The sequence below is a fragment of the Chelonoidis abingdonii genome, chromosome 22 (assembly GCF_003597395.2).
Source record: "Chelonoidis abingdonii isolate Lonesome George chromosome 22, CheloAbing_2.0, whole genome shotgun sequence".
NCBI lineage: Eukaryota > Metazoa > Chordata > Testudines > Testudinidae > Chelonoidis > Chelonoidis abingdonii.
The window spans coordinates 8022337-8046172 of NC_133790.1; the positions used below are offsets into that span (position 1 = coordinate 8022337).

A 23836-nucleotide genomic window follows, 5' to 3' on the forward strand; every position below is an offset into this window, starting at 1 on the left:
ATAAGGAAGATTTTCTTTGGCTTTTGCTCCATCTCCTCTTCTTCAGTGAAACTTTTGCCTGCAACAGGCTAACAAGGCAAACCTGCCTAACCCAGGGGATAGGAATACCTTGGTTATCAGATAAATCCTAACATATTAAACTCTGCTCCTCAAAGTTAAGGAGGAAAGGAATGCAGAGCAGGACAAATATATGCATTGCCCATATGACAAATACACACTAATTCTAACAGATCAGAGCCATTAAGCAAATGGACATCATAAATTGCTTTTCACCTACAGAAAGTGGAGGAGGGAAAGTGGCAGTGTCATTAATTTCTGCTTCTGCAGAGTAGTCTAACACAAATTGCAGCCATCCATAACCAGTGGAACTTCCAGTGTCTAGGAAAGCCCAGAAGGGTTTTGTGCCCAAAACAAAAACAGTTGAGCTCCCAAAGAAGCTGCATGAGGCTGAGGCTGGAATTATTCACCAGGAAGATGACGACATTGGAAATAGTTTGGAGTACTAGGAAAAATATAGGATCAGCGCATGGCTGCATGTTGAGCATTTTTTGTATTATTGCTGCACTGGTTTCTTACAAGTTCACTCTGTCTCAGGATGGAACACAGAATTTGGGGGATATAAGAAGGGAAAAAATAACTCACCAAGAACCATGGGAGACTGTAAATGTCTCATTATTCAGAGTGTAAACTCTTCAAAGGGTCAGGGTCTGTCTACTATTCTGAACAGTGCCTAGCACAACAGGGTTCCACTCTCAGTCCTTAGGCACTACCTTATCTTAGTTCTTCTGTGCCACTGACATATCAGGCAGTCTTATTCCTCCATTGATTATGGCCACTCGCTAGCTGTGGTACAGTGGAACCTCAGAGTTATGAACTGACCAGTCAACCACACACCTCATTTGGAACTGGATGTATGCAATCAGGCAGCAGCAGAGACCAAAAAAGTACTGTTTTTAAATGTAAACTATTTAAAAAAAAAACAGCATTTTTCTTCTGCATAGTAAAGTTTCAAAGCTATATTGTGTCAACATTCAGCTGTAAGCTTTTGAAAGGACAAGCATAACGTTTTGATCAGTTACAAACAAACTCCATTCCCACAGTGTTCATAACTCTGAGTTTCTGCTGTACTTTCCCCCCCGTGATGCCAGAGTATTCAATATCTTCTGTCACTTCTGCCAGTTCTTCCCTGATGTTCCTTGCTTTCTCTTTCCTACCTCAGGTCCCAATTCAATGCTGGCTTAGCATGTTTCTGATCTTTCATACCGATCTATGTGTCCCAACCACCTGAGCCTTCTTTATTTTTACGATAGCTTCTAGCGGGTCCCGCTGTGTCAGCTCCCCTACTTTTGGATTTGTTATTTTGTCTTTCCCTGAAATGTGTAGCCAAAGCTGGGGAAGAGAAGCCCATGATCACAAAGAAGAGTCTGTGTAGCTGGAAAGCTTCTCTCTCTGACCAACAGAAGTAGGTCCAATAAAAGATATTACCTCCCCCACCTGGTCTCATCACCACAAAGCACAGACAGCAAGAGCCCCCAACCCCGTCTCCTCCCTGCTGCAGCCCCCTGGTCCACAGGGCACAACCAGCCTGGCTTTCACCAACACCTGGGGCTCCCCCATCACCCCAAGAGGGAGACTCTACTACTCCCTGCTATGGGCAGAGCCCCCCACCCCACTGAGGGCTGCCCCCAGCCGGTCTCAGTGGGGCACACGCGTCCTTCGAGCTGGGCCCTGCTCCCCCGGCCCAGGCATAGCCGGGGTAGGAACCAATATGCGGGGGGTCTGTGTTTCCCCACCGGACCCAGAGAACAAAAGAACAGCGGAAGTGGGCGAGGCAACGAACTGAAACCAACTGAGTGAGCCGTTCCTGGGGGTCGCTCAGCGACAGACGCCGGGGCTGTGCCGCCTCCTCTAGCGCCCCCCCCCCCGAGGGTAAGTCCCTTACCTGCGGCGCCCTGGCTCTGCGCGGGAGGGGCGGGCGGGAGAGGGGGATGAGCACTGGCAGGAGGAATGAGGGGCGAGATTGGGTCCGTAAAGCTTTCATGGGCCGATATCGGTGCGCATGCGCAATGCTGTTCGGGGACGGACCGTATCTAGCAGGAATGGAGGAGAAGGGGGGAGTCTTAAAGGGCCAGCCACCTTTTGTGACTCTTAAAGGGCCAGCACCCACTGTGTCAGAGTCTGGGTGGGGTAGAGTTTAGGCGCCCAGTCTGTGAAATGGGCATAACAGCACTTGCTCTGCCTTGTAAAGCAATGAGAACTACTGATGAAAAACGCAGGGTGTGTAAAAATAGCGAGGAGTCTTTGTGGCTCTTTAGAGACTAACCAGTTTATTTGGGCATGAGCTTTCGTGGGCTAAGACCCACTTCATCAGCTGCATGGAGTGGAAAATACAGTAGGAAGATGTATATACATAGTATGTGAAAGGATGGGAGTTGCCTTACCATTTTTAACAAAACAATTCAATTAAAGTGAAGTGATCTTTTATGAGCGGGAGGAAAAATCACTTTTTTAGTGGTAATCAGGGTGGCCCATTTCAAATAGTTCAATAAAAAAACTTCAAAAACAGACTCCACTGAGAAACTGCAGAACTGGAATTAATTTGAAAACTGGACACAATCAAATTAGGCCCAAATAAAGAGTGGGAGTGGATGAGTCACTACATGAACTAAAAACTAATTTCCCCCTCTTGTTACTCACACTTTCTTGTCAACTGTTTGAAATGGGCCACCCTGATTACCACTACAAAAGTGATTTTTCCTCCCGCTCATAAAAACCCATTTTAATTGAATTGTCTCATTAGAAATGGTAAGGCAACTCCCGTCTCTTCATGTAGTATGTATACACATCTTCCTACTGTATTTTCCACTCCATACATCTGATGAAGTGGGTCTTAGCCCATGAAAGCTTATGCCCGAATAAATTTGTTGGTCTCTAAGGTCGAGGGTCTAGTGACTTGTTCTCTAGCATGATGTGTCTAAAAGATTCCACTCTGGGTTTTAAGACTGCTGAGACCTTTCTGCAGCTGGGAAAACACTCTCTCAGTCTTCATTGTAAACTTCATTACCCTGATTCAGACTCCAAAACAAACACACATCCAGCTTATCTATCAGGCCCCGGAAAAACTTAGCTCATTATTTTCCCCACTTATCTAAGGGCAAAATCAGATGCCTTTTTAGAACGGAAAGGCAGTGTTTAATGTCAGCATTCATTGACATTCACACATGCAATACATATTAAAATACAGTTCAGGGAAATAACCACATACAGTCTGGGCTGAGCCATGAATCTGTGAACTTTTTCACTGGAATTCTTGTAGAATCAGCTACTGCACTTTTGTCCACACTAGCTAATTGTGCAGGATTGTGTCTATGCAGTTGTCTCTGAGATTAGAATAGTGCTTCTAGGGCTATCTGGGTCTTCAAGGACCTAGTGAAAGAGATTTTGGTATTTTTGTAAACATACGTATGTCTAGATTTGGTGTGTGGATCTGATTCCTTGCACCTTTACTACTACGTGTCCTTAAAGCAAATCTGAAATGAGAGCTTTTCCTAGCTACAATTACGCTGATGCCAATTTTGTTTTGTTTTTAAACGAATGTGAGCTTGTATCTAACCATAGATTGGTTTGCCCATATATTCCACTGCCAGTATGTTGGGCTGAAAAAGGTGCCAGTTCAGCATGTAATCTGTTTTATAAAAGTAAATTGAATGATTAAAAATTAATTATTTTCCCTTAGCTAGTGGCTGCTGTCAGTATTTTAAATAAACCGGTAATTGATTCTTCTTTGTTCAGTTCTGAATGTAATTTTTAATGCTGCTGACAGCGGTGGCAGTATTCATCATGCAATGTCTGGGTCCATGGGGCCATAAAGAGCATGTGACACTCCTGCTAACGGTAGTGGGGACAATACATAGGCATTGATTAGAAAGTAGAAGCCCTAGCGCTTAGCTCCTGAGAAGGATGAAAAATGATCAGAGAATATACAGTAATAAAGTGTATTTATCACTGCCCTCTGCTGAATCGTCACAGCTGTGAAATTGTGTGTCACAGTAGCTGCTGCTGACATTTAAAAGAAAGGGGGAAGAGAGAGTGGTGGAAGTGTCATGCCAAATCTAATCAAAGAGGGCTGTTCGGGATGCACAGAACAGTTGCCTAAAGATTTTGTAGTGCAAAGAAAAACTGCATTTTAGAAATCCTCTCCTGGAGTCCCCTCAGCTCTCTGTCCCTCACTCCTTTGTGGACTACTGGGAAGGGCTCAGTGAACCCAGCCACCCTGGCCACTGCTATGTAACAGAGTAACCCCCATGAACTTGTCAGAGATTTTCACGTAGTTTCAGGAGAAGAGTGTCTGTAAGTTGAGTCTAATATAATACGCTAAACCTGTCTTCAGCAACTACTTAATGGACAAGCATAAACTGAGTGCTTAATGAAGGCGGGCCTCCTAGTTATAGGTGGAGCAGAATGGGAATTGCTGTGTTTAGGGATACTGTGGGACAGTCTCCTTCGATGGAATTAAGTTTCACTGTCCTTTATTACCACCACTAATGAAAGAAAAATGAATTGTTTAATATAGGAATCAAAGCACAATGGTTCACAGCCAATCCAGGAAACGCTCCCGAAGCAGGAGTGAAAGCGAGTCTCAAAGCAGGCAGGACAAAAAGGATGAAAGGAAAAGAAGAAAAAGCAGTAAAGACTCAAAGAGGAGCAGCCTGTCTCCTCCAAGGAAGAAGGCATCCAGGTCTCACAGACGCAGGTCGAGCTCAGCATCTACTAAAGACGGTAAGAGCAGGTGAGGGTGATAGCTACTGCTGCAGGCTGACTTCTCACATGGTTCTGGGAGCCACCGGGGGCATATGCACAGGGAGTGCCCTTGGGGGAATACACAGTGCTTAACTTTATACAGTCATCTCAACACACACTTCATACCCATTACTCTTGTGTTCTGACATCTCTAGAGCCTTAACAATTTCCAGCATGCAGATCTTTCAGCGTTGTGCCTGTCACAGCTCCATTCAGTCACCCCTCGCTGACCAGCCCTGTGAGGGAAATCCAGACCTCTGGGTTGTGCAGTCCCTTGGTAGTATGAGCCTCGAGGGCCTGAATGGAGTCCAGCCCCTGCCCTAGTCTTGGGATATCTAGGCATACAGGAGGGGTGCTGACTGATAGCCTCCTCCCACTGTGATAATAATATAGAAGTATTAGCCCAGTGGGATTTTGCTGTGGCGTTAGTGTTTTGATTTGTTCAGTCTTCTGAGCAACCTAACAAAGAACAAAGCCAGAAGAGTGGACTGTTGCAGCTTGAAATTCAGAACGCGACAGACTCTTTGGCTGCCCTGGAGCAAATGTTCTCTCCAAACCACCCCCTTCTTAACGTGTTGCAGAGAAAAAGAAGGCCAAAGACAAGAAGAAGAGAAAGGCAAGTGCCTCCTCCTCTGAGACGACAAGTTCGTCTTCTGGGACTTCCTCCTCCTCCAGCTCCTCTTCAGAAGATTCGAGTGACAGTGAATCCAAATTGAAAAAGAGGAGGCACAGCAAGAAGAAACGAACAAAACAGAAAGACAAAAAGAGAAAGAAGAAAAAAATAAAAAAGAAAACGAAGAAGAAATCAAAGGACCGGCCTAAAGAGGAGAGAGCCACGGTGGAAGGCGTGCCTGGCCCATCACTGGAACAGTGGCAGAAAGAATCTTTGGTGGAACCTGGCCCAGGTAATGTTCTTGTTTCCAGGTTTAAAAAAATCACACTTGCCCATTTAAGGAGTAGAGAAGTGACACGCCATTTGAGAAAATCCATGCGACTCTCTCACTCATTAATGAAGCAGATTCTTTTAGTGTCTCATCCCAGGATCATTAGAAATTACATGATAAGGAACACTGATCGTGAACCCTGGATGCCTTTTCCCTCTTAATTTCAGTGGCCCAACTTGAGCAACCATGAGTGTACATGAGGACCCAAATTGATGGTTTTGCTTGTAAGCTTGTTAAAATTGCCTGTGATCTGGGAACAAAAGTTGAAAATGAAAGGGCGTACCCACAGGCAATGAATTCATGAAGCACTTGGTATTGGCATTCAGTATGTGAAGCTGATAGTTCTCTGCATGTTCCTTTGCTCACATATGTAAAGCCATGAGGAAAGATAAGGAATGAACACAAATGTAGCGCTATCTCTTGAGACCTGGTCCTCTAGACAGTATCCACCATTGATTTAAGGTGCCCCCAGATCTTCCAGTGTATCTCTTGGATGAGCTGAGAGTGCAAGAAATACAAAACCAGGGGCCAAATTTTCAAAAACTGCCCAAGTCTCATTGAAACTCAGTGGGACTTCAAATACCTCAGTCACTTGGGTGTGTTGGAAAATTATACCTCAGGCCTCAAATTTGAAATGTAAGGTCTATATGCTCCTTGAGTTTGTGACACTAAGAAAAGTAGATGAGGCTTTGATCCCTCAGCTGGAGACATACACAAATCCCTGTTTCAGTTCTTCTCAAAATCTATGATTTATTTGGAAAGATCTTGTTCATGTCAAACTATTATTTATCTCTTCTTTGTGTGTTATCTAGTCCTGGTGGGAACTCTCTAAGTCTGTTATCAAAGCAGTAGGGGTTATAGTATGTGGTATATGCTAGTGCTGAAAGAGGATTGGTTTTAACAATGGGTAGTAATTCAGTTTTAATGTGTGTGTAATTATATACATAAGGCAGGCAGGCCACAGTCTCAGTCCCAGAAGCAGGCCAGGTGGTAAACGCATCTAGACAGAGGAATTGTAATGGAGCCATTGGGAGGGAAGGTGCTAACTTATGAAGGTTTGCTGATAAAGGAGGAATCCAAAATCACCTGCTTTGGATAAATGCATTTGGCCCAGCCTTCCCCCGGAATTTCCCCTCTTTGGTCTTAAAAAGATATTTACAAAGGATCGAAATCCTTCTTCCTGTTAAAAGGAAAGAGAGCGGATGAGGGGGATAAATAAGCAGGGGAGAATAGTATTTGAAAGGAAAATGTTCCAAGCAGAAGTACTAGTAAGAGGGTTTGCAAAGACAAGTGTAGGGTTAAATGTCTGTAGCGCAGCAAAGGAGTGGGACCCAGGATGCCTGGTTTCTAGTCCTATCTCTGCATTTGGACCAGTGGTGAGATTTTTAGAAGTACTCAGCATTGGCCTAACTTTGTTCCCACTGAAGTCAATGGGAATTTTATCACTTGAGTTAAACAGGAGGCGTGTCAGGCTAATGCCGAGTGCTTTTGAAAATCTCACCCAGTGTGTCTCTGGACAAATCACTTAGCTGTTCTACAGGCCTCACTTTACTTGTTAGAAACAGAGCTAGCAATACCCTCTTCAGAGGAGCAGCGTGAGGCTTAAATAGTTCAAGCTTTTTGGGGTAGGTGGCTCTTTGGAACTAGTGTTTTCAGTGGTGCACTGCACAGAGTGGTGCTCCATAATAACTGCATCATGATCCTCTGGCAGAAGACAGACCTATGTGCACACATTCTTATTCAAGTATCAGACATGCATCCGACAAAGTGGGTATTCACCCACGAAAGCTCATGCTCCAATACATCTGTTAGTCTATAAGGTGCCACAGGACTCTTTGCTATTCTTATTCAAAGGTCTCATTGAGGTTTGCATTATAGTTTTGACAGATGAACAAAAGTCCCGCATCCAGGCTATGAAACCAATGACAAAAGAAGAGTGGGATGCAAGGCAAAGTGTCATCAGAAAAGTTGTGGACCCCGAAACGGGAAGAACAAGGTACGGTCCTATGGGTTAAAGAGAGTCCTGAAACAATAGCTGAGAATCAGTGCTGTTTGGGAGCATTTGGAGAGGCAGGATTTCCATCGTTACAAGAATTCCAGGGACCTACAAAGCTAGTTGACTCATACCAGCTGAGGTGTAAGTGTAGTAGATAATGTTGAGCTAAATAATCATAGTTAGTTCAGCCTGTCCACTAAGGGGTATATTTTAGGATGAATCACTTGTACCGCAGCAGGGCCCAAAAGGTGCTAGGTGCTGTACACTTCCTAGGAAGACACAGTTCCTGCCCCAAAGAGCTTACAATCTGCAAAGCTTTTGAACAGTGAACAGGAATTCACATCTTGTATTTAAACCAGTGAAACAATTTGGTTTCCTAGCCAGGGCCGGCGCTTTCATTTAGGTGACTTAGGCAGTCGCCTAGGGCACCAGCATTATGGGGGGGGGGGGGGCATTTTGCCGGGGGGGAAGCAGGCGGCTCCGGTGGAGCTGCCGGAGTCGTACCTGCGGACGGTCCGCTGGTCCCGTGGCTCCAGTGGACCTGCTGCAGGCATGCCTGCAGCAGCTCCACCAGAGCCGCGAGACCCGCTCGCTGGGCGGGGAAATGGCCTGGCGCCTAGGGCGCCAGAAACCCTGGCGCCGGTCCTGTTCCTAGCAGTGTATGAGGCTGGCTGAAGGGTGGAGAGAGATGGGGCAGCAGAATCTTTTTAGGCTTTTCCAAAGAGAGGCAGAAGCATATGCCGGTTTAGCACCAGATCCTTGCCGTTTGTAAAAGCAGGGTTCTCACTAAATCCCTTTTTACCTCCCCTCCAGGGGCGGTCACTCTCAGCAGCAAGCTCCTGAGCCTTCATTGTTACCTTGCCAGGCTCTTAGTGCGAAAGCTGAACACTGTGACCCATCAGGCTGGCTTGAGATTAAAGCTTTCAGGCCCAGACATAAAGGTAGAAATCACACTGGTCTCTGCTTGACTAGCAGAGATGCTCAGATCAAAGTACCAGGATTGAAAGAGGGACGGAGAAAAAGGCTTGCTGTGTTTAGACAGACAGGCTGAGACTATTCTTGTTAGAAGATGCCAAGTAAGGTCTGATCCTGCCAGGTGCTAAGCATCTCCTGTGTAGTGTTGCCTGCTCTCTGTTGTTACTGAAATCAGGGGGATTACAGAGCATGGACAGCCTCCCAAAGCTGAGTCCTTGATGGCCTGTGCTCAGTATGAGCTGTAGAATGCAGCCAAGAACAGCAGCTATTGCAGGATCTGGCTGAAGCCTTGTTACTCAGAGTGGAGGATTTTTTCCTCCTTCCACTGAGGGGGAGATCAGTTTCCCCAAAGTAAATGCAATTCTAAGATGTAGTGTGGTGATAAAATCTGAACCAGCGGATCTGGCTGACAGTTCCGAGCTTTGTTGTTTTCTGACCTGTTAGACGTTGCTCCTTCGGTGGCAGCTGCTGTTTTGGATGCTTGCCTGTCAAGTCTGAAGCATCCAGTCCCTTTAATAGATCTTCTGGCCAGAGGGGTTTATTTGCACAATTGGGGGCGACTGCCCCTCTGTTCTAGGGGCCCACAGGAGTAAAGGATTAGAAATGACCCTGTTTTCACTAAACAGCATCTTTACAGTGAATAGAAAATATCACGCTGAAGGAAATTGTGTGTGGCAAACCGGTTCTCAAAATAGAAGGCAGCTAGCAATGCTCAGGAAAGATGTTTGCATGAATGTCAGTTACCCATAAGGCACATAATGAAGACAATTAAATTCCTCTTCTGCATTCAGAGGCTGAGCCCCGCCTTTGATTCTGCTACTGGATTTGCTGGTTTGATACCATTCCCCTTCCCTCGCCCCGCTGGGTCCTTTCCAGTTCTATTACCAAAGGTCAAATGCTTGTCCGATTACTGGATGATCCAGCAACGTTTATGTGCAGCTAGGGACTGGACTTAAACTTCTGCATTGCCCCTCCTCAATCAGAAAGGAAGCTGTCTGCACGTTACATTTGAGAGTGGGAACAACCAACCCAGTTTCCCATTGCTGAGAAAATCCACATGCTGAGTTATAAGAAAATGGCAGATTCCTTTTCCTTAGCGAGCCTGCTAGGTTTGATGTGCAGCATGCCTGATCTCTAGGGAATGCTCAGTGTGGGTCTGGGGATTGCCTAAAGCCTGGCAGATCCTACCTCATGGGAATGCTGGGAGAGGAAGCTTGTTCCCAATACATTCACTACACGGCATCTTTCGAAGCAGTGTATTGAAGCAGGACCTTGTTGGTTTTAATCCTGCAGGCCGCATAATGGAAAAGGCTGCAAAGGCCATTTACCGAGGGTTGGCTGAAGCCCGACTCATGGTGTTCTATAGTGGAGCCACCCTCATCTTTAAAACAGAGAAGACAGCGTTACACCAGTCAGTGGAGTTGCCCCAGGTTTACACTAGATTGTCAGAGCAGCACCTGGCCCAAGCCCCAGCATGTGATGAGCCTTTTTGCCACTGCAAAACTGCCACCCTCCCAGAGATTGTGTGGGACGCCGGGCTGCAGCCAGCCTGGGCTGGCAGAGGCCCTAGACTCCGTTCTAGAGCACATGCTCACACAGAAGGTGCTGCTGGTGTTACCCCTCAACAAGTCCAGCTTGTTGGACGTCTTCCGGTGCAAAATACTGTCTCCCTCAGCATGAAACATTAGCCTTGTGGGCGTGTGAGGGAGGTGTCTAGTCACTCCTTCAGTGGGGCCAGGACCCTCACTGCATGTTGCCTTCTGCTGCTGGGGAAACAAAGCAATGTGTTGCTGACAGCTGGTAATTGGATGGCTGATAGACTTTAGTGGTTGTGTTGATGTGCTTCTGTTACAGGCTTATTAAGGGAGATGGAGAAGTACTAGAAGAAATTGTCACCAAAGAAAGACACAAAGAGATTAACAAGGTAGACGGCCTTTGTACTGAAGACACATTTTGGAGCCAGCAAGGCCCTAAGCTGGTTTGTAAAGCAGAAAACATGGGTTAGTGGCTAGAACACAGGCCTGGGGGGCAGGAGAGCTGAGTTCTGCTGACTCACTGCGTGGCCTTGGGGAAATTCCAGCCACTCTCTTGGCTTTTCCCATCTGTCAAACGGGGATAATAAATCCTACCTAGCCAGGATGGAAGTGGGTTTGATCACTCACATTGGGCGAGGTCTTTCAGCCTCTTGCAGGTAGGTGGCATGGAAGCACCAAGCATGATTCTTTGGGAAGATTGGCCTATAAGTGCCTGTTTGTCTGTTCCTTCACAGCAAGCCACCCGAGGAGACGGCCTGGCCTTCCAGATGAGGACAGGGATGCTTCAGTGACAGTCCAGATGTCAAGTACATCAGGAAAGGTGGTTTTTCTTGTTCTGTTCACTGAGACACTAATCTGCCAAAGCAGACAGCTCCCCATTCTCCCTGCACTGACGAGACGTGTGTGTGACACAGCAGGATCTTTACCCTTTGCACATGTCCTGTTCTGCTGGGTCCATCTATTGCCTGGAGGAAGGAGTGACTTTGATGGCATCTCCCCTTTAGCCATGGCTTCTCTCCTGCCAGTCCATTCAAAGTCCTTAAGACCTGACCAACATTGCTCTCAGCTTGGTGGCTTTCTGAAACTCAACCCACTGCTGCTCAGTGATTGAGCAAATGATTGTCAGGCTGAGTCCCTGGAGGAGACAAACCGACCCAGTTAACACTACATTATCTTTAATACACTTCCTTGATGGTGATTCAGATTCTAAGCTCTAAGGCAAATGCCCAGGTACCAGGCGGACATAACCCTGCTGATACTGGGGTGACTGCCACAAGTGCTCCCCTGAAATGAGGCCATCTTGAATCATTTTTCTTCACAAGTGGTTGCTATGTGCCTGACTATTTGCCCTGTATTTACTTCAGTGTCTGGTTGGACAGAGACATGCATACATTGCCCCAGCTTTGTGCAGGCTGTAACATCCTGCAAGGTGCCTTCTCTCACTGAGCCAGTGAGAAGTGAAGGCACTTGGCATGGTACAGGTTCAAGCTAATCAGCACTGGCTCCCTTGATGGGAGGCTGCACTGGGAGCTCAGCTGCTGTACCGGCCAGTGGGTTAAGTGTAATGGGCAGGGGTTTGCTCAGCCTTGCTCCTGTCCCTGCACCAAAGTGATGCCCCTTCCTTGCTCTTTGTGTCTTGCCACCCTACGGAGGTGCAAGGGGCAGGTTTGGTTTGTTAGTGAAATTGGCATTTCAGAAGCAGAGGAGCCCAGGAAAACTCAGTCTTCTGACCCCGCCCCCCCCTTAACATGGTGATCTGAAAACTTGTAAAAAATAAACTGATTAAATCAATCCAGCAGCCCAAGTTTTTCTTTTATGTGCCAGGGTGAATGGACGACAGTTATACAAACCAGTCTGTCGCAGGGGGACAGGCAAGATCTTTGTGTGTGTGTGTGGGCTAATACCCGAAGCTTTGCAGTGAACGCTTGTCCCATCCTCTGCACCCAGTGGCTTGCTAAGAAAAGCAGAGTAGGTCAGAGGTTTGACCTTATGCTACCACAGCTGAGCAGCTACAGCTAGCGAAGTGCAAGACCTAGAAAGTACCACACTGACTCCCACTAGAGACGCCTGTTTTACCTGCCTACCTTGGTGACTTCGTAGTTTCCTTTACTCCTATTGAACGGATCCCAGCACAGACTTCTTCAGTCATTGGGGGTCTGATGCCTGTTGGTGGAAAGTCTTGTTCTGAGCTATAAAATCACTGCCTGTTTAAAATAAATTGTCCTTCTGTATGGTTTGAACTAGTTTTCGTGTGCCACTTTTCTAGCCTCAGAAAAGGACTGGAGGTGTTTGACTGTGGGAGACTGATCACATATATAAGGATTCAGCTAGTCTGCTGGCAGGTCTCCTGTCAATGCCTCTTCCTTTTCCCTTTAATGCAGGCCTCCTCCTCTAGTAGCTGGGGGTTAGGCACATGGCTCAGATGGAGACAACTCACTTCCCTTTTATAAAGGAGCCAGTTATGGCACAAACCTCCCTCGGCCCATATGTTTAACAAGGAGGACACTCGCAGCAGCCAGGATGAGGGGGGGGACAAGCCCTGGACAAACAAGTAGGTGTCGAAGGAGGGCTGAGCCAGGCAAATCTCTGCCTGTACTGAACTGCAGAGGGTGCAGGTCTCTTGAGCCTCCCCCTTTGTAAGGGTCAGGGTAAGGCAGCAGTGCTGACAGCAGGTGATGTGTGGGAATGAGAGGTGGCCCCTGACTTAGGGTTTACGGATAGTACATGTCCCCAGCTGCATTTACTGGCAGCCAGTGCAAGTGAAGCACTCACATGCTGTTGGGGGTCTCCCTGTTCTCCACTCTCACACTCCCCTGTTGTTGATTCACTCACAGGCTGGCTGTAAAACATGTGCAATTCAGAGCACCATGTGCTTGTAATTGTCTCTTTTCTATTTGCCTCATGTCAATGTTTGCACCCCCTGTATTTTTCTGCTCAGCAGTTTATGTCTTTGCCATCTTTTTCTTTGGCATCTAATCCCAGTGGACACTTTCATCAAACCAGCTCATTTTCAGTTCCCAGTTCCTAGCTTCTGTGATGCATTAACTGTCAGTTTGTAAGTCACCAAAAGAAGCAGACACAGAAAGTAGCCTTCCTGTTGCTTTAATCTGTGTAATGTACAAAGATACTGTACACAAAGCACACCCAGGCATTAGAACAATGCACTAACAGCAAGGAGGAGAAGGAAGTTGTACAGTAGTTATGGTTTGTTACATACAAGCAAACAGATCTTAACAGTATTTCACACACACAACGTAATACACAAAATGAAAACCAGGAAGCAGTAGACTCGGGTCAACTCTCATTCCCTGGCGGGGTGCAGGTGTGTGTGTCAAATTAAGCCATGATGTAGTTTCCCCCCATCTGTATCCCTAAGAGATTTTTTTATAAATAAAATAGAACATTATTGAATATAAAATTGACAGTCAAGGATATCAATATCCAGGGTTTTCATACAAGGAAAGGGAGAAAAATGTAAGGCTTCTAGAACTAATAGGAAAATGCAGCAAAGGTGAAGATACCTGAAGAGCAGGGGCTACTACAAGAAGTGCAGGTTGCTTGTGGGAAGAGCAGTTGTTAGTAACCCTTTGGTTAGCTATTGGTTTTCATTGAACGTATTTTCTAACACTAGACACAGGGGTTTTTGGTATTCAAATTTTGCCTTCTTAATTTATCAAAAGAAAATAAGGAATTAAAGTGACAGTTCGGATTTAAAAAAAAAAAAAAAAGACTGGAAAGGGACAGTGTCAGGTTTCTGTCCAAAGTTCAGATGACAGAAAAGCTGCTTTTTAGGAAGAAGAAAAAAAGAATAAAAAATCAGATCCACAGAAATGTTTCCACGAATGTTTAATTTCAGTGGAAAGAGGTGTTGTTTTTAAAACCCCAATAAATAAATCTCTCTGTCCAGTGCTTGGAATATAAACATGTGCTGAATGCATGAGAACCAGGAAGTGATCGTTACCAGAACCAACTCGTCTGTTTTCCTTGGCCAAGCTGATGAATGGAAAAAGGAACTAACCAGCACAACAGTTAAAGTATAACCAACTTTTAATAGTCCTTCTGTTTCAAACAACTCAGAACTGTTATTTGTAACAAAGGTAAATAAGGTCTTTAACCTGACAGCGCCCCTTTACTAAGAATGGAAAATACATTCAGCTTTCCCTAACTGTATCCCAAAGGAGCCTCTTTTGTGCATTTGGAAAGAGATTTTGTTTCAAATGCACCACTCCCTAGAACATTTCAGAGCAGTTTAGAAACAAAGTTAAACTATTGCTATTGTTAAAACGACAGAGTAATATACTGATCCTCGCTTCAGACAGACAAGAAGACAGGAATGTATGAGAAGAGAGATTCCCAGTGTACTTGTATGGGTGAAAAAAACCTATCCTCATATTTCATGTTAATACGTGGCCACATCATGGGATATTATTGCAGTGATGAACAAAGATTCTACACTACCATTGTTTCTCTGTATGGATTCTTACAATGGAAACAGATGGGGGAGAAGCTGGAAAATCCAAGAAGCTTAACAACGGGTCAGGACACAGGTGCTATGATTGTCAGTCTCACTGATTATTATTGGTTTAAAATACGGAGTGATGGAGAGGTGATTATAATATTGCACTTCTGCGGTCATTGACAGTTACATTAAACTTGGTCCATAAAATAATTGCTTTGTACATAATGCCTGAAACAAAAAAGCTACATTTTAATATTAATAATCTCTGAAGGTTCTGTTCCCTCCAGACATTTTTTCTCTACATAAAATAAATAACTTTCACTTTGTATATACCCACTTTTGTTTTTTTAACATTTACATTATCCTCAGTTTTACACTATCTACACACAAGAAAATGTTAACATCTCATCTGCATTTTGAAAAAAAATGTACACGTCATGCCTTGGTTTGTGGACTCTTCTTTCAGAGTAAGATTGAACTTTGTAAAGGCCATATCCAAATTTGCAAATACGCTTTGTGATCATGGTTTGGATACTTTACAGAATGGACTATGGCTTGCTTCTAACTCAGATGGCAACAGTTTGGTACAATATTCAACTAGCAAAAAGCTACGACACAATTCACATTTTTACCCAGTAGTTTTGGATATACATTCAAGGAAACTAGGCTGAGTCAGCAGAAAGGGAAGTAATTTTTTCAGTAGTAAAAATCTGTAGGTATGTTCTGTAATATGATAATTATCAAAGATGAATGGCGCAGTAGTTTGCAATGAGGCTATCTAAGAGCAAGTGAGATGCACTGTGTTTGTGGGTGGATCTGTTAAAGCTCCATCACCCTGGACATTCTCAGTGGTTAAACACTGTCCTCTTTCTATCACTGTAGGGATAGAGCACACATTCTAAAGTAATTTTGAAACTTGAGGTTTAAGCAGTAGTCATGAAATAGATTTTTGATGTCTGGATGAGTTATGTCTGCCTACTGCAGGTCTGAGCCAGTTAGCAGAGCAGTGTTCACAGTGCTGTGCGTCTCGGTGCAGAAGTGCTGCACTTAGTACTGAAACAGTTCATAAAATGAAGCAGACAGTCTAAAAAATCTGTTATAAATAAGATCCTTGTAAGTAGAAAGTGATATAAACATAGTATATTGTGGTGGAGGAGAGCAGGATAATACTTAGCCAATGAACATGCTATGAATATAAAATCTTCATGTGAAATAGGCAGGTGGGAGCCCGAAATATCCCAGTGTGAAGATTTCCCATACCCCAGTTGGTGTGTGCAAGAAGGAAACTGTGCCCTTCACAGAGGCTGGAAATTCAGAAATCCTGGCTAGTTTGACCTGGGAGAGGGCAGGGCTAAGGGGCTTTCAGGCAACCCCTCTGTTCTAGGCACTGTTCTCCTCTGCTCCTTCTTAAATTATGTCTTTCACCTTTGAATACCTTGTGGCTGACAATCTCCTCTTCTGCAGTGGTGGGTAGGGGGTGCTAGCAAGCAGCCCAGCACACTGTCCTGCCTACTGGAAATGTCATCTCTGCGATGCTCCCAGACCTTGGCATGCTCAGTGCAAGAGAGAGATTCAAGTCATGGCAGGGCACCAAACCATCAGCTCAGACATCCACTGAAAGAGAGGCTAGGAAAATTAAGATATGGCCTTTTCTTAAGCTTGTGTAACCTGTTTGGCACACTTCCTTACGATCTCCTTACTGTTGGAAAAACTTCTGCACAAATTTATATATATAATATATATATGTATATATATACACACACCCTGGCTTAGTAATATTTAATTGTCATGCACTACAAACAATTAGGTGTAGCTACATGAGATGGTAACAGGTCTCCATTCTAAAAATTATCAGTGCAAAAACAATGAGGTTTTACAGTTGAATAACTACAGTTAAAAGAAGCAAGTCTAATTCCCGTGAAAGCTGTTACTGATATTGGACAGAACCTGGGAAGAAGAAATGTCTCTGAGTTGGGGATAGTGGTGAAATACTTGGACTCTGGATTTTGATGACAGGAAATGCAGTGTAATCTAGCTGTTGAGTTCTTTCAGACACTTGCAAATATATGGTGGTTAGTTTCTGAAATAATATACAGCAGTAATACTTGGAGAACTATACAGTAAAGTGAGTGACATGTTTTTAACAGCTAAAAAAACTCCTTGTTTTTTTGAAATAGCTTAATGCATTAAATTCCATCACCTTTCAAAATGTTTAAACAAAAATAAAAAACTAACGACCCCACTTTCTAGAGCATCAATCTGTTGACATATGGCTCCTACCAACAGCAGTTGATACTTCGTTAATGCCTTGCTGATATACATCCTCCTGGGTACAAAGTGGATAAATTCTAAGCTCTCTGTACATGTAAAACATTTGATTGCTTCACCCAGTGCAGAAGCCGCCTCTCCTTTCAGCCTCTCTAAACCTTGGAAATGACATACTTAGTTTAAAAACACAAAAAAAGAACTGGTATCCAGCAGTCTCTTTCAGTCTGGCTAATGGAACAACCCAAGTGAAAAGTTTGACCAGACGACTTCTCCTTTCACCTCATGGCACTGAGGATCACACTCAGTCACGTGTATCTGATCGATGGCTAAGAAGGTGAGGGAGGCACATATTTACAGTCACTAAACCTGGATAAGAAAAGGAGGCAGAAGAGAGCATGGTCTTGATCTGGAAACTCTTTGTTTTCCCCCTTGGTTCCCGAATTTCAAATGGTTTTTCAGGCTGGTGCTCTGCAAATTCGACATGCCATTTTAAGGCCTGCACATTCCATGTGGAAAATACACCAGCCTTTCCTCCTAGCATACCATGTTGTTGTTAGAGAGTAGCACCATATTTACCCTTCCAGCTCACACTGCTGGCCTTGTCCTTTATTCCTTCTGTTTCTCCTCCGGTGGCTGTGGCCGACTGTCACTGGCTCCTGGCTGGCTCTACTTCTGACCTGAAGTGCCAGATTCCAGTTTTGAGGCTGTGCTCCGTCCCCAGCACCCCGTGGCAATGCTCATGCTTCTTTGGCTACGCTCCCGCTCTCTCTCCCTATCGCTGTCTGACTGGCTCTGCGTTCGTTCAGGTCTGTGGCTGGCATTCCCGCTCGTCCCTGGGGGCTGTGAGGAGATGGTACGTAGCAAATGGTTCCTCTTGCGCAGGAAATCTGGCTGGCTGGGGAGACCAAAGCTGCCTTTTCTCAGTGCCATCCGGGTCGTGTTTTTGGCAGGCCGGGAGCGATGGTTATACTCCAGCTGCGCAAGGTGGGCTGCGTACCCCTCAGTAATGAACTGTGAAACAATAGGTCAGGGGGGTTTACAGGACACAGTCAACTTGAAATCAAGCAATTAAAAAAAATGGAGTCACAGTTGGTTGGGATCCCACATCTGCCTTCAAGTCCCTCTACCAATTGTGGGTTGACAATCACTTTCTTAAATGTTTCTTTCCCCTGTTGCTTTGTGGCAATCCCGCAAAAACAGCAGAGGGAACTGACTGGGGAAGCAACTGACAGTGACATATGGTGCTGTCACACGCACAAAGGAAACTAGCTCTACAGAGATCTCCCCCCTTCTGATCTTCAGCTTTACTCAGCCTATATAACAGCAGGGACAAGTTCAGACAAAAGGGGGATTTTTAAGTGGACAGGACTTCATTTTAAAAAAATAATCTAATTATATAACACTACAAAACACAATGCAGTGGAACAGCAACTGGTATTTTCAGTCCATTATTTCCATAGTGGGGATGCTTAAAAGCAAGGAACCCTCACACCTCTCAGAGAGATGCGGAGGGATCCTGGTGTGTGGGAACTTCCTCTTTACAAAATAGTCTGATCTTGCTTCTGGTGAAGTTAGTGTCTGAACTCCCACTGACTCCAGTAGGGGCAGCATCAGTCACTTGAGTGTTCTCCAAACGAAATAACCTGGATTCCTACCTGACACTGGTGCTGTAATTTCTTGGTTGGTCGGCCAACAATATAGATGTGCGTGGGTGGCAAACTAATGGCGCTGTAGACCGAAATATCCTTAGTGGATCCATATGCGGCGTGGATCCTCATGTGTAGCTGTGGGAAGAGGGAACAAGTTTATGCTATGACACTGCTCAGCACACTTGGCTTTTTCACCACGATTGTGGGACTATCCAGTCGAGAGTGCACTGCAAGCCCCATCTGGCAGTGTTCTGCAGAGTTGTGTACTAATGAACCAACAGCAGTGCTGAAGGTTTGTACTATAGGCCGATTACTGTTCTAGCTGTACTAGAGAATACAAGGGCAGAATGAAGTTTGGAACTACACTAGTAACGTAGCTATGTTTACCTAATGTCCTTTCTTTGTGTGGCAGGCTCCACAGCTCTGTTCCAAGGCTTTTTATACACTGTAGCCAGAAGGGAACATTTTTCAATATAGTCAGTAACTATTTACATGAAGAATTCCCTTCCACTGAGAGACCTCCGCACGCAATACTGGTTTGGAGGCTGGGTTAGCCAGACTGCATCTCTAATGTTGTTGGATTTTGAGGCGGTTTAGACAGACAACTATGCATATCACCTTGCATGATGCACTGGATTTTTCTACCCATAAGTAGTTACTGCTCTGTTCACACAGAGCAAACAATTTCATTTACCATTTAGCCAGACATTTGAGAAGATCATTTTGCAGCTGTGGAGGTGGAATAAAACTGGGGGGGCTCTGCAGGAGGAGATGCTTATCCTGCATGGACCCATCTGGTTCTGCCTACAGAGCTGCAAGGTGGCCCAAGACCCACTGCAGCAAATCTGTGAACCGCAGTGCCCTCTGGAAAGGTGATTTCCAACACAGGGGTTCCAAAGACAGCTCACTCTTGACATTTTGGACTTAGATTTCAAGCTAGAGGCTGATTCCAACAGTCATTGTGTTCGGTATTTAATGATGGGCTTTTGTTTTGTCAAGGTGGAGGGAGAATAAGGCACAGTGGCCCTAGAATAACGGACATTGTTTCACTATACTACACAATGGCATATCTGATACAGTGGGCTAGATAACTTTGGGATCACCAAGGTGGCCCCATTAAGTAGCCCTGATTTAGCACCGAAATAAAGAGGAAATTTGAACAACATAGGTCTAAGATATGAAAAAAGCCCATCAGTTACCGGGCTGAAATATGACACTATGGAAATCTGTCCAAAGACTGCACTTCGCAGACACATTGACATCAGAGATCGAAAAGCCCTGACAGTGACATCTGCTTCAGTCCCAGAGGCCAGTGTAGAATCAATCCCCTCAACATATTTTCTAGTATTCAGCCCAGTCCAGTTTTAAATGGCACAAGCTAAAAAGCTTCCACCACTTCCCCCAGACACTGTTCCTACAAGTAGATCTCCTGGCCAGGAAGTTTTTCTGGTATTCAGCATAAATGTTTGCATTGGTAATTCTTTGAAGCCACTCCTAGTTACATCCCTAAATCACTCCTTTCCCTCTTTGCAATTTACACCCTCCTCATGCAGTAGACATTTAGCACGTCCCAGTCTGAGCATCCTATACCCAAACTGCAGATACAGTGTATGCTCTTGTGATCTTTCCTCCAACTCGCTGATCATTCTTGTTGCTTTTTTCTGCTCTCTTCCCACTCAGGTGCTGTATGCAGTATGACCGTGGGGGGGTCCCCATAGGCAAAGAGCGCACTGTGCTAGTCTTTAAAAAGAGTCTGTGCAGTGGGTTTTATTTTGTGCTTCATTCTTCACCCTCTATAACAACCTTTTGGATTGACTGGGTTTAACTGCATGCAGTAAAGTTGGTGCCTTTCTACTGCTTTTGCAGTTATTACACTGTCTGGTCTCCTTGGCACCAACAGCCTCTGTAAAACTTGCTGGTTAATTTCCATGCTGAGTGAGAGCCAAATCTTGTGAGGGGAACATTTGAATGGGGTTGTGGATACTCTGAGCCTGGCAGAGCAGGGAGTACAAACCAAGAAATTAACTCCTATTTACTTCCTTGGTTGTGCACCTGCTACCATGAGTATGCACAGCCTTTGCTGGAGAGAGGCAAAGTGATCTCATGGTTAGAGCAGAAAACTAGGACTCCTGGGTTCTAAGCCTGGCTCATCAGATGATCCTCTCTGTGATGGGCAGCTCAGCTCTGTGTCTCAGGTTCTCTCTCTGTAAAAGGGGGATAATATTTACTTACATCAGAGGTGTTGTGAAGGATGGTTGATCGATAGCAATAAAATGCTTTGAGATCCTCCAAGGGAAGGTGCTGTAGCAGTGCTGTATCATCATCAGTTGGCTGCTGCCGGGCAAACTCACATGTTCTGATATGCCCGACAACATTAACATCTTAGCAAGGGATGGACTGAAGTCCTGCCACCTCTTGTGACATTCACTGATCTGTCAGACTCTCTAGCTGCTCTGCTATCACTCGAACCAGCACTTTCTTCCCATAACTACATGCATCACCCTAAACTACTCCAATTCTTACCAACCCAAAGCAGTGAGAGATGGAGACCTAGAGGTCTTCTTAAGCCCTGCAAAGCACTGCCAGGGCAGGCCAGTCTTCAAAAGATAAAGGACATTATATGGCACTTCTATAGAACCCTGCATCCAAGGATCAAAAAGGACTTCACTAACATTCAACTACAAGAGGAATTTAGGGAGACCAAATGTAACTATCTCAACTGACAACAAGGTGAACAAGCCTTCTCTTGCAAAAAGTGCCAAGGGATTTCTAATGAGTTCTCTGGTTTTGTTTCATCTAAAGGATGGTATGCACCATGAGAGGGCATTCATTCATTACTGTATGGCAGAAGATCCCCCACCATCAATCCTACCTGGATGTTCCTTAAAGGTCTCTCATCTAAGTGGTAATCTGGCCCAACTCTCCAAGTAGATATGAGTCCACCCCAAGCCCCTGAACTGGAACTTTGGATCAGAACTTGGCATCTATATAATGGATCTCACCCAAATCCCAGATCTTAATGTTCACAAACATGGAGATTCCAGTCCAAATTTTCCCAGATAACGGGGTATTTGGATTTGGCCCAATATGGAGACAGGCTTGAATTCTGGGTTTTGGTTGGCTGCAGGTCGCAATCTCTTTGACAGCCCTCTATCTATAAGGCATCCAGAAATGCGCTAAGAGGTGGGGAAAAAGCATAATCATAGTGATTCCCTCTATGGCAACAGTCTCTTAGTAATGGAAGCAGCAAGGGATTGCAGCACAGTGCAGAATGGAGTGAACACATTTTAACTGCACAGGCACCTTTGTGGAGTTAGAAAAGAAAAGAAAAGAAAAGAAAAAAAGGAAAGGAAAGGAAAGGAAAGGGGAGGTGGGGTGGCTAAAAATAAAATTAATGCAGGTTAATCTCCCACTGCAGGTCAGGACTGGAAGCCGGGTCAAGTGGATGAACCCTCACTTTGCTCACATCTCAGTACAGCCCATGCTTACGTCCGTAATGAGGGTTTTCAGGAAGTTGGCCTTGTGCCGCAGTGGGTCATGGACAAGCCCATCACAGAAAGAGACTATCCCATGGGGGAAATTGTGCTGTGCTAACCATGCCACCACCCTTTGTTTCTGCATATCAGGTCGACCTGTGACATAGATAATGAGGTAGCCAAGGTCTTGCCAGTGCCTGGTGGGGAAAAAAACAACAGTGCATTATGGACCTATATTTGAGGAAGGGTTTAAATATTCATTTAATACAAAAGCCTTTCCCCAGCCCTCTCCCCTGCCACTGACCTTACAACATCAACTGCACCAGCTCTGACTTTGGGGTCACTACCCATTATAGACACGCTGGCTGCAAAGGAACCATCAATGCTGAAGACCACAAATTCCGTCCCCTTAGGTAGAACGGTGATATAACTGTCTGCATATGTATGGTCACCCCTACAAGGAAAGGAATAGGGGGTTAAAAACAGTGGACAAACCTGGCTGAGAGATTAAAGCTACATGACTCATTTGCAATGCCAATTCACAAGCGTACACTAAACGACCAAGGAATACAGAATTAAGGGTCAGATCCTGCCATCATGTCACATACACAATTCTGCTAAGGCCCTACTCCTCCTGCTGTGTCTTAAGGGTTAGATTGTCTCAGCTGATGTAAATCAACATAGATCCACTCATTTCAGAGTTACTCCGATTTATACCAGCTGCAGATATGGCCTGTTGTGTCTGTATCTCAGCACATGTGGTAGAGAAGACTATCACTGATCTGATAAAGGAAGGAAAGTCTATGGGTAAGGCACCGGAATAAGGCTTAGGAGATACGGCTTCTGTTCCTGACTTGGCAAGTCATCTTTCCGTGCCTCAGTTACCCATGTGTCAAATGGATGATGCTACTGACTTCCTACCTGGCAGCATTATTGGAGGATAAAGGGACAGATTTTTAAAGGTATTTAGGCACCTAAATGTGCAGATAGCTGCCGAGTGGGAGTTTCAAAAGCACCTAACCCCACTGAGAGGCAGTACAGGGCCTTTCCTCAATGGTAGTTGCGGACTTATGAAAATCACACCAGATGCCTATTAAATATCTGCCCCAAAGTCATTAATGATACTACAGCGAGAAGCCCCACAGAAAATGCCTATATGTTAGATTAATATAATTACAGTGACTTGGACTAGCATTGTGGGGGGCTCCAGCTTCAGTATGTTTCCATGTCTCTAGAGCAGATTTATTCAGTTCACCAATGACAAGATGCTTTTGGGCACTGCCCACTCTGAAAGCTGGTGATCCAAAAGTCAAGCTAGAGATTTTCTGCATTGTGCATCATCACTCATAACAAAGGCTCTGCCCTTAGGGGAATGTGGGCGAGAGCAAGTTAACAGTCTTCAAGGTGCGCTCAGCTGTGCAGTTCCACAGAAGACAATGAAGTTGCACATCTGACAGCAATTGGAACTCAGTTGACAATGCTGTTGATGAGGCAGGAGGCAGAACAGAATACAGCTCTTTTTCCCATCACTGGTGCTGCAGGGTAACAAGAGTAAAATTGTTTTGTCCATCAAGCCAGCAGATCAGACTCTGATGATACAATAGGGAGAAGAGCAGTTGACAAGAACATGCTACTTTTTAAACACAGTCACTTTTCGGGTAGAATTGCACTTGACCAGTTAACTTTTATATGGATTTTCTATCATGCAATCAGAATAACTGAGATGTGTCTACA

General features: G+C 45.0%; 2 protein-coding genes across 7 annotated transcripts in view; one reads left to right on the forward strand and one right to left on the reverse strand.

Moving 5' to 3' along the window:
• The first annotated feature begins 1795 nt into the window (after positions 1 to 1795).
• On the forward strand, positions 1796 to 12041 carry ARL6IP4 (ARF like GTPase 6 interacting protein 4). Of its 3 annotated transcripts, none has more exons than XM_032800541.2 (6): positions 1798 to 1929; positions 4574 to 4789; positions 5382 to 5705; positions 7623 to 7740; positions 10570 to 10639; positions 10985 to 12041. In XM_032800541.2, exons 2-6 carry the CDS (start codon positions 4663 to 4665, stop codon positions 11039 to 11041), a joined length of 696 nt encoding a protein of 231 aa, XP_032656432.1. In that variant the 5' UTR covers positions 1798 to 1929; positions 4574 to 4662; the 3' UTR covers positions 11042 to 12041. The 3 variants fall into 3 exon arrangements, with proteins under 3 accessions (XP_032656433.1, XP_032656432.1, XP_032656431.1); XM_032800540.2 differs by having other exon boundaries at positions 1799 to 1929; positions 4574 to 4779; XM_032800542.2 differs by lacking the exon at positions 10985 to 12041 and having other exon boundaries at positions 1796 to 1929; positions 4574 to 4779; positions 10009 to 10639.
• Positions 12042 to 13336: 1295 nt separating this feature from the next.
• The window catches only part of PITPNM2 (phosphatidylinositol transfer protein membrane associated 2), a 197704-nt gene continuing 187204 nt past the window's right edge, over positions 13337 to 23836 (reverse strand). For all 4 annotated transcript variants that reach the window (XM_032800530.2, XM_032800527.2, XM_032800531.2 and 1 more), the window contains 4 exons: positions 22407 to 22556; positions 22116 to 22299; positions 18633 to 18761; positions 13337 to 17988 (listed from right to left, as the gene is read on the reverse strand). In XM_032800530.2, the coding sequence (XP_032656421.1) occupies positions 17644 to 17988; positions 18633 to 18761; positions 22116 to 22299; positions 22407 to 22556 (808 nt within the window). In that variant the 3' untranslated portion in view covers positions 13337 to 17643. The remainder of the gene's footprint in view (positions 17989 to 18632; positions 18762 to 22115; positions 22300 to 22406; positions 22557 to 23836) is intronic.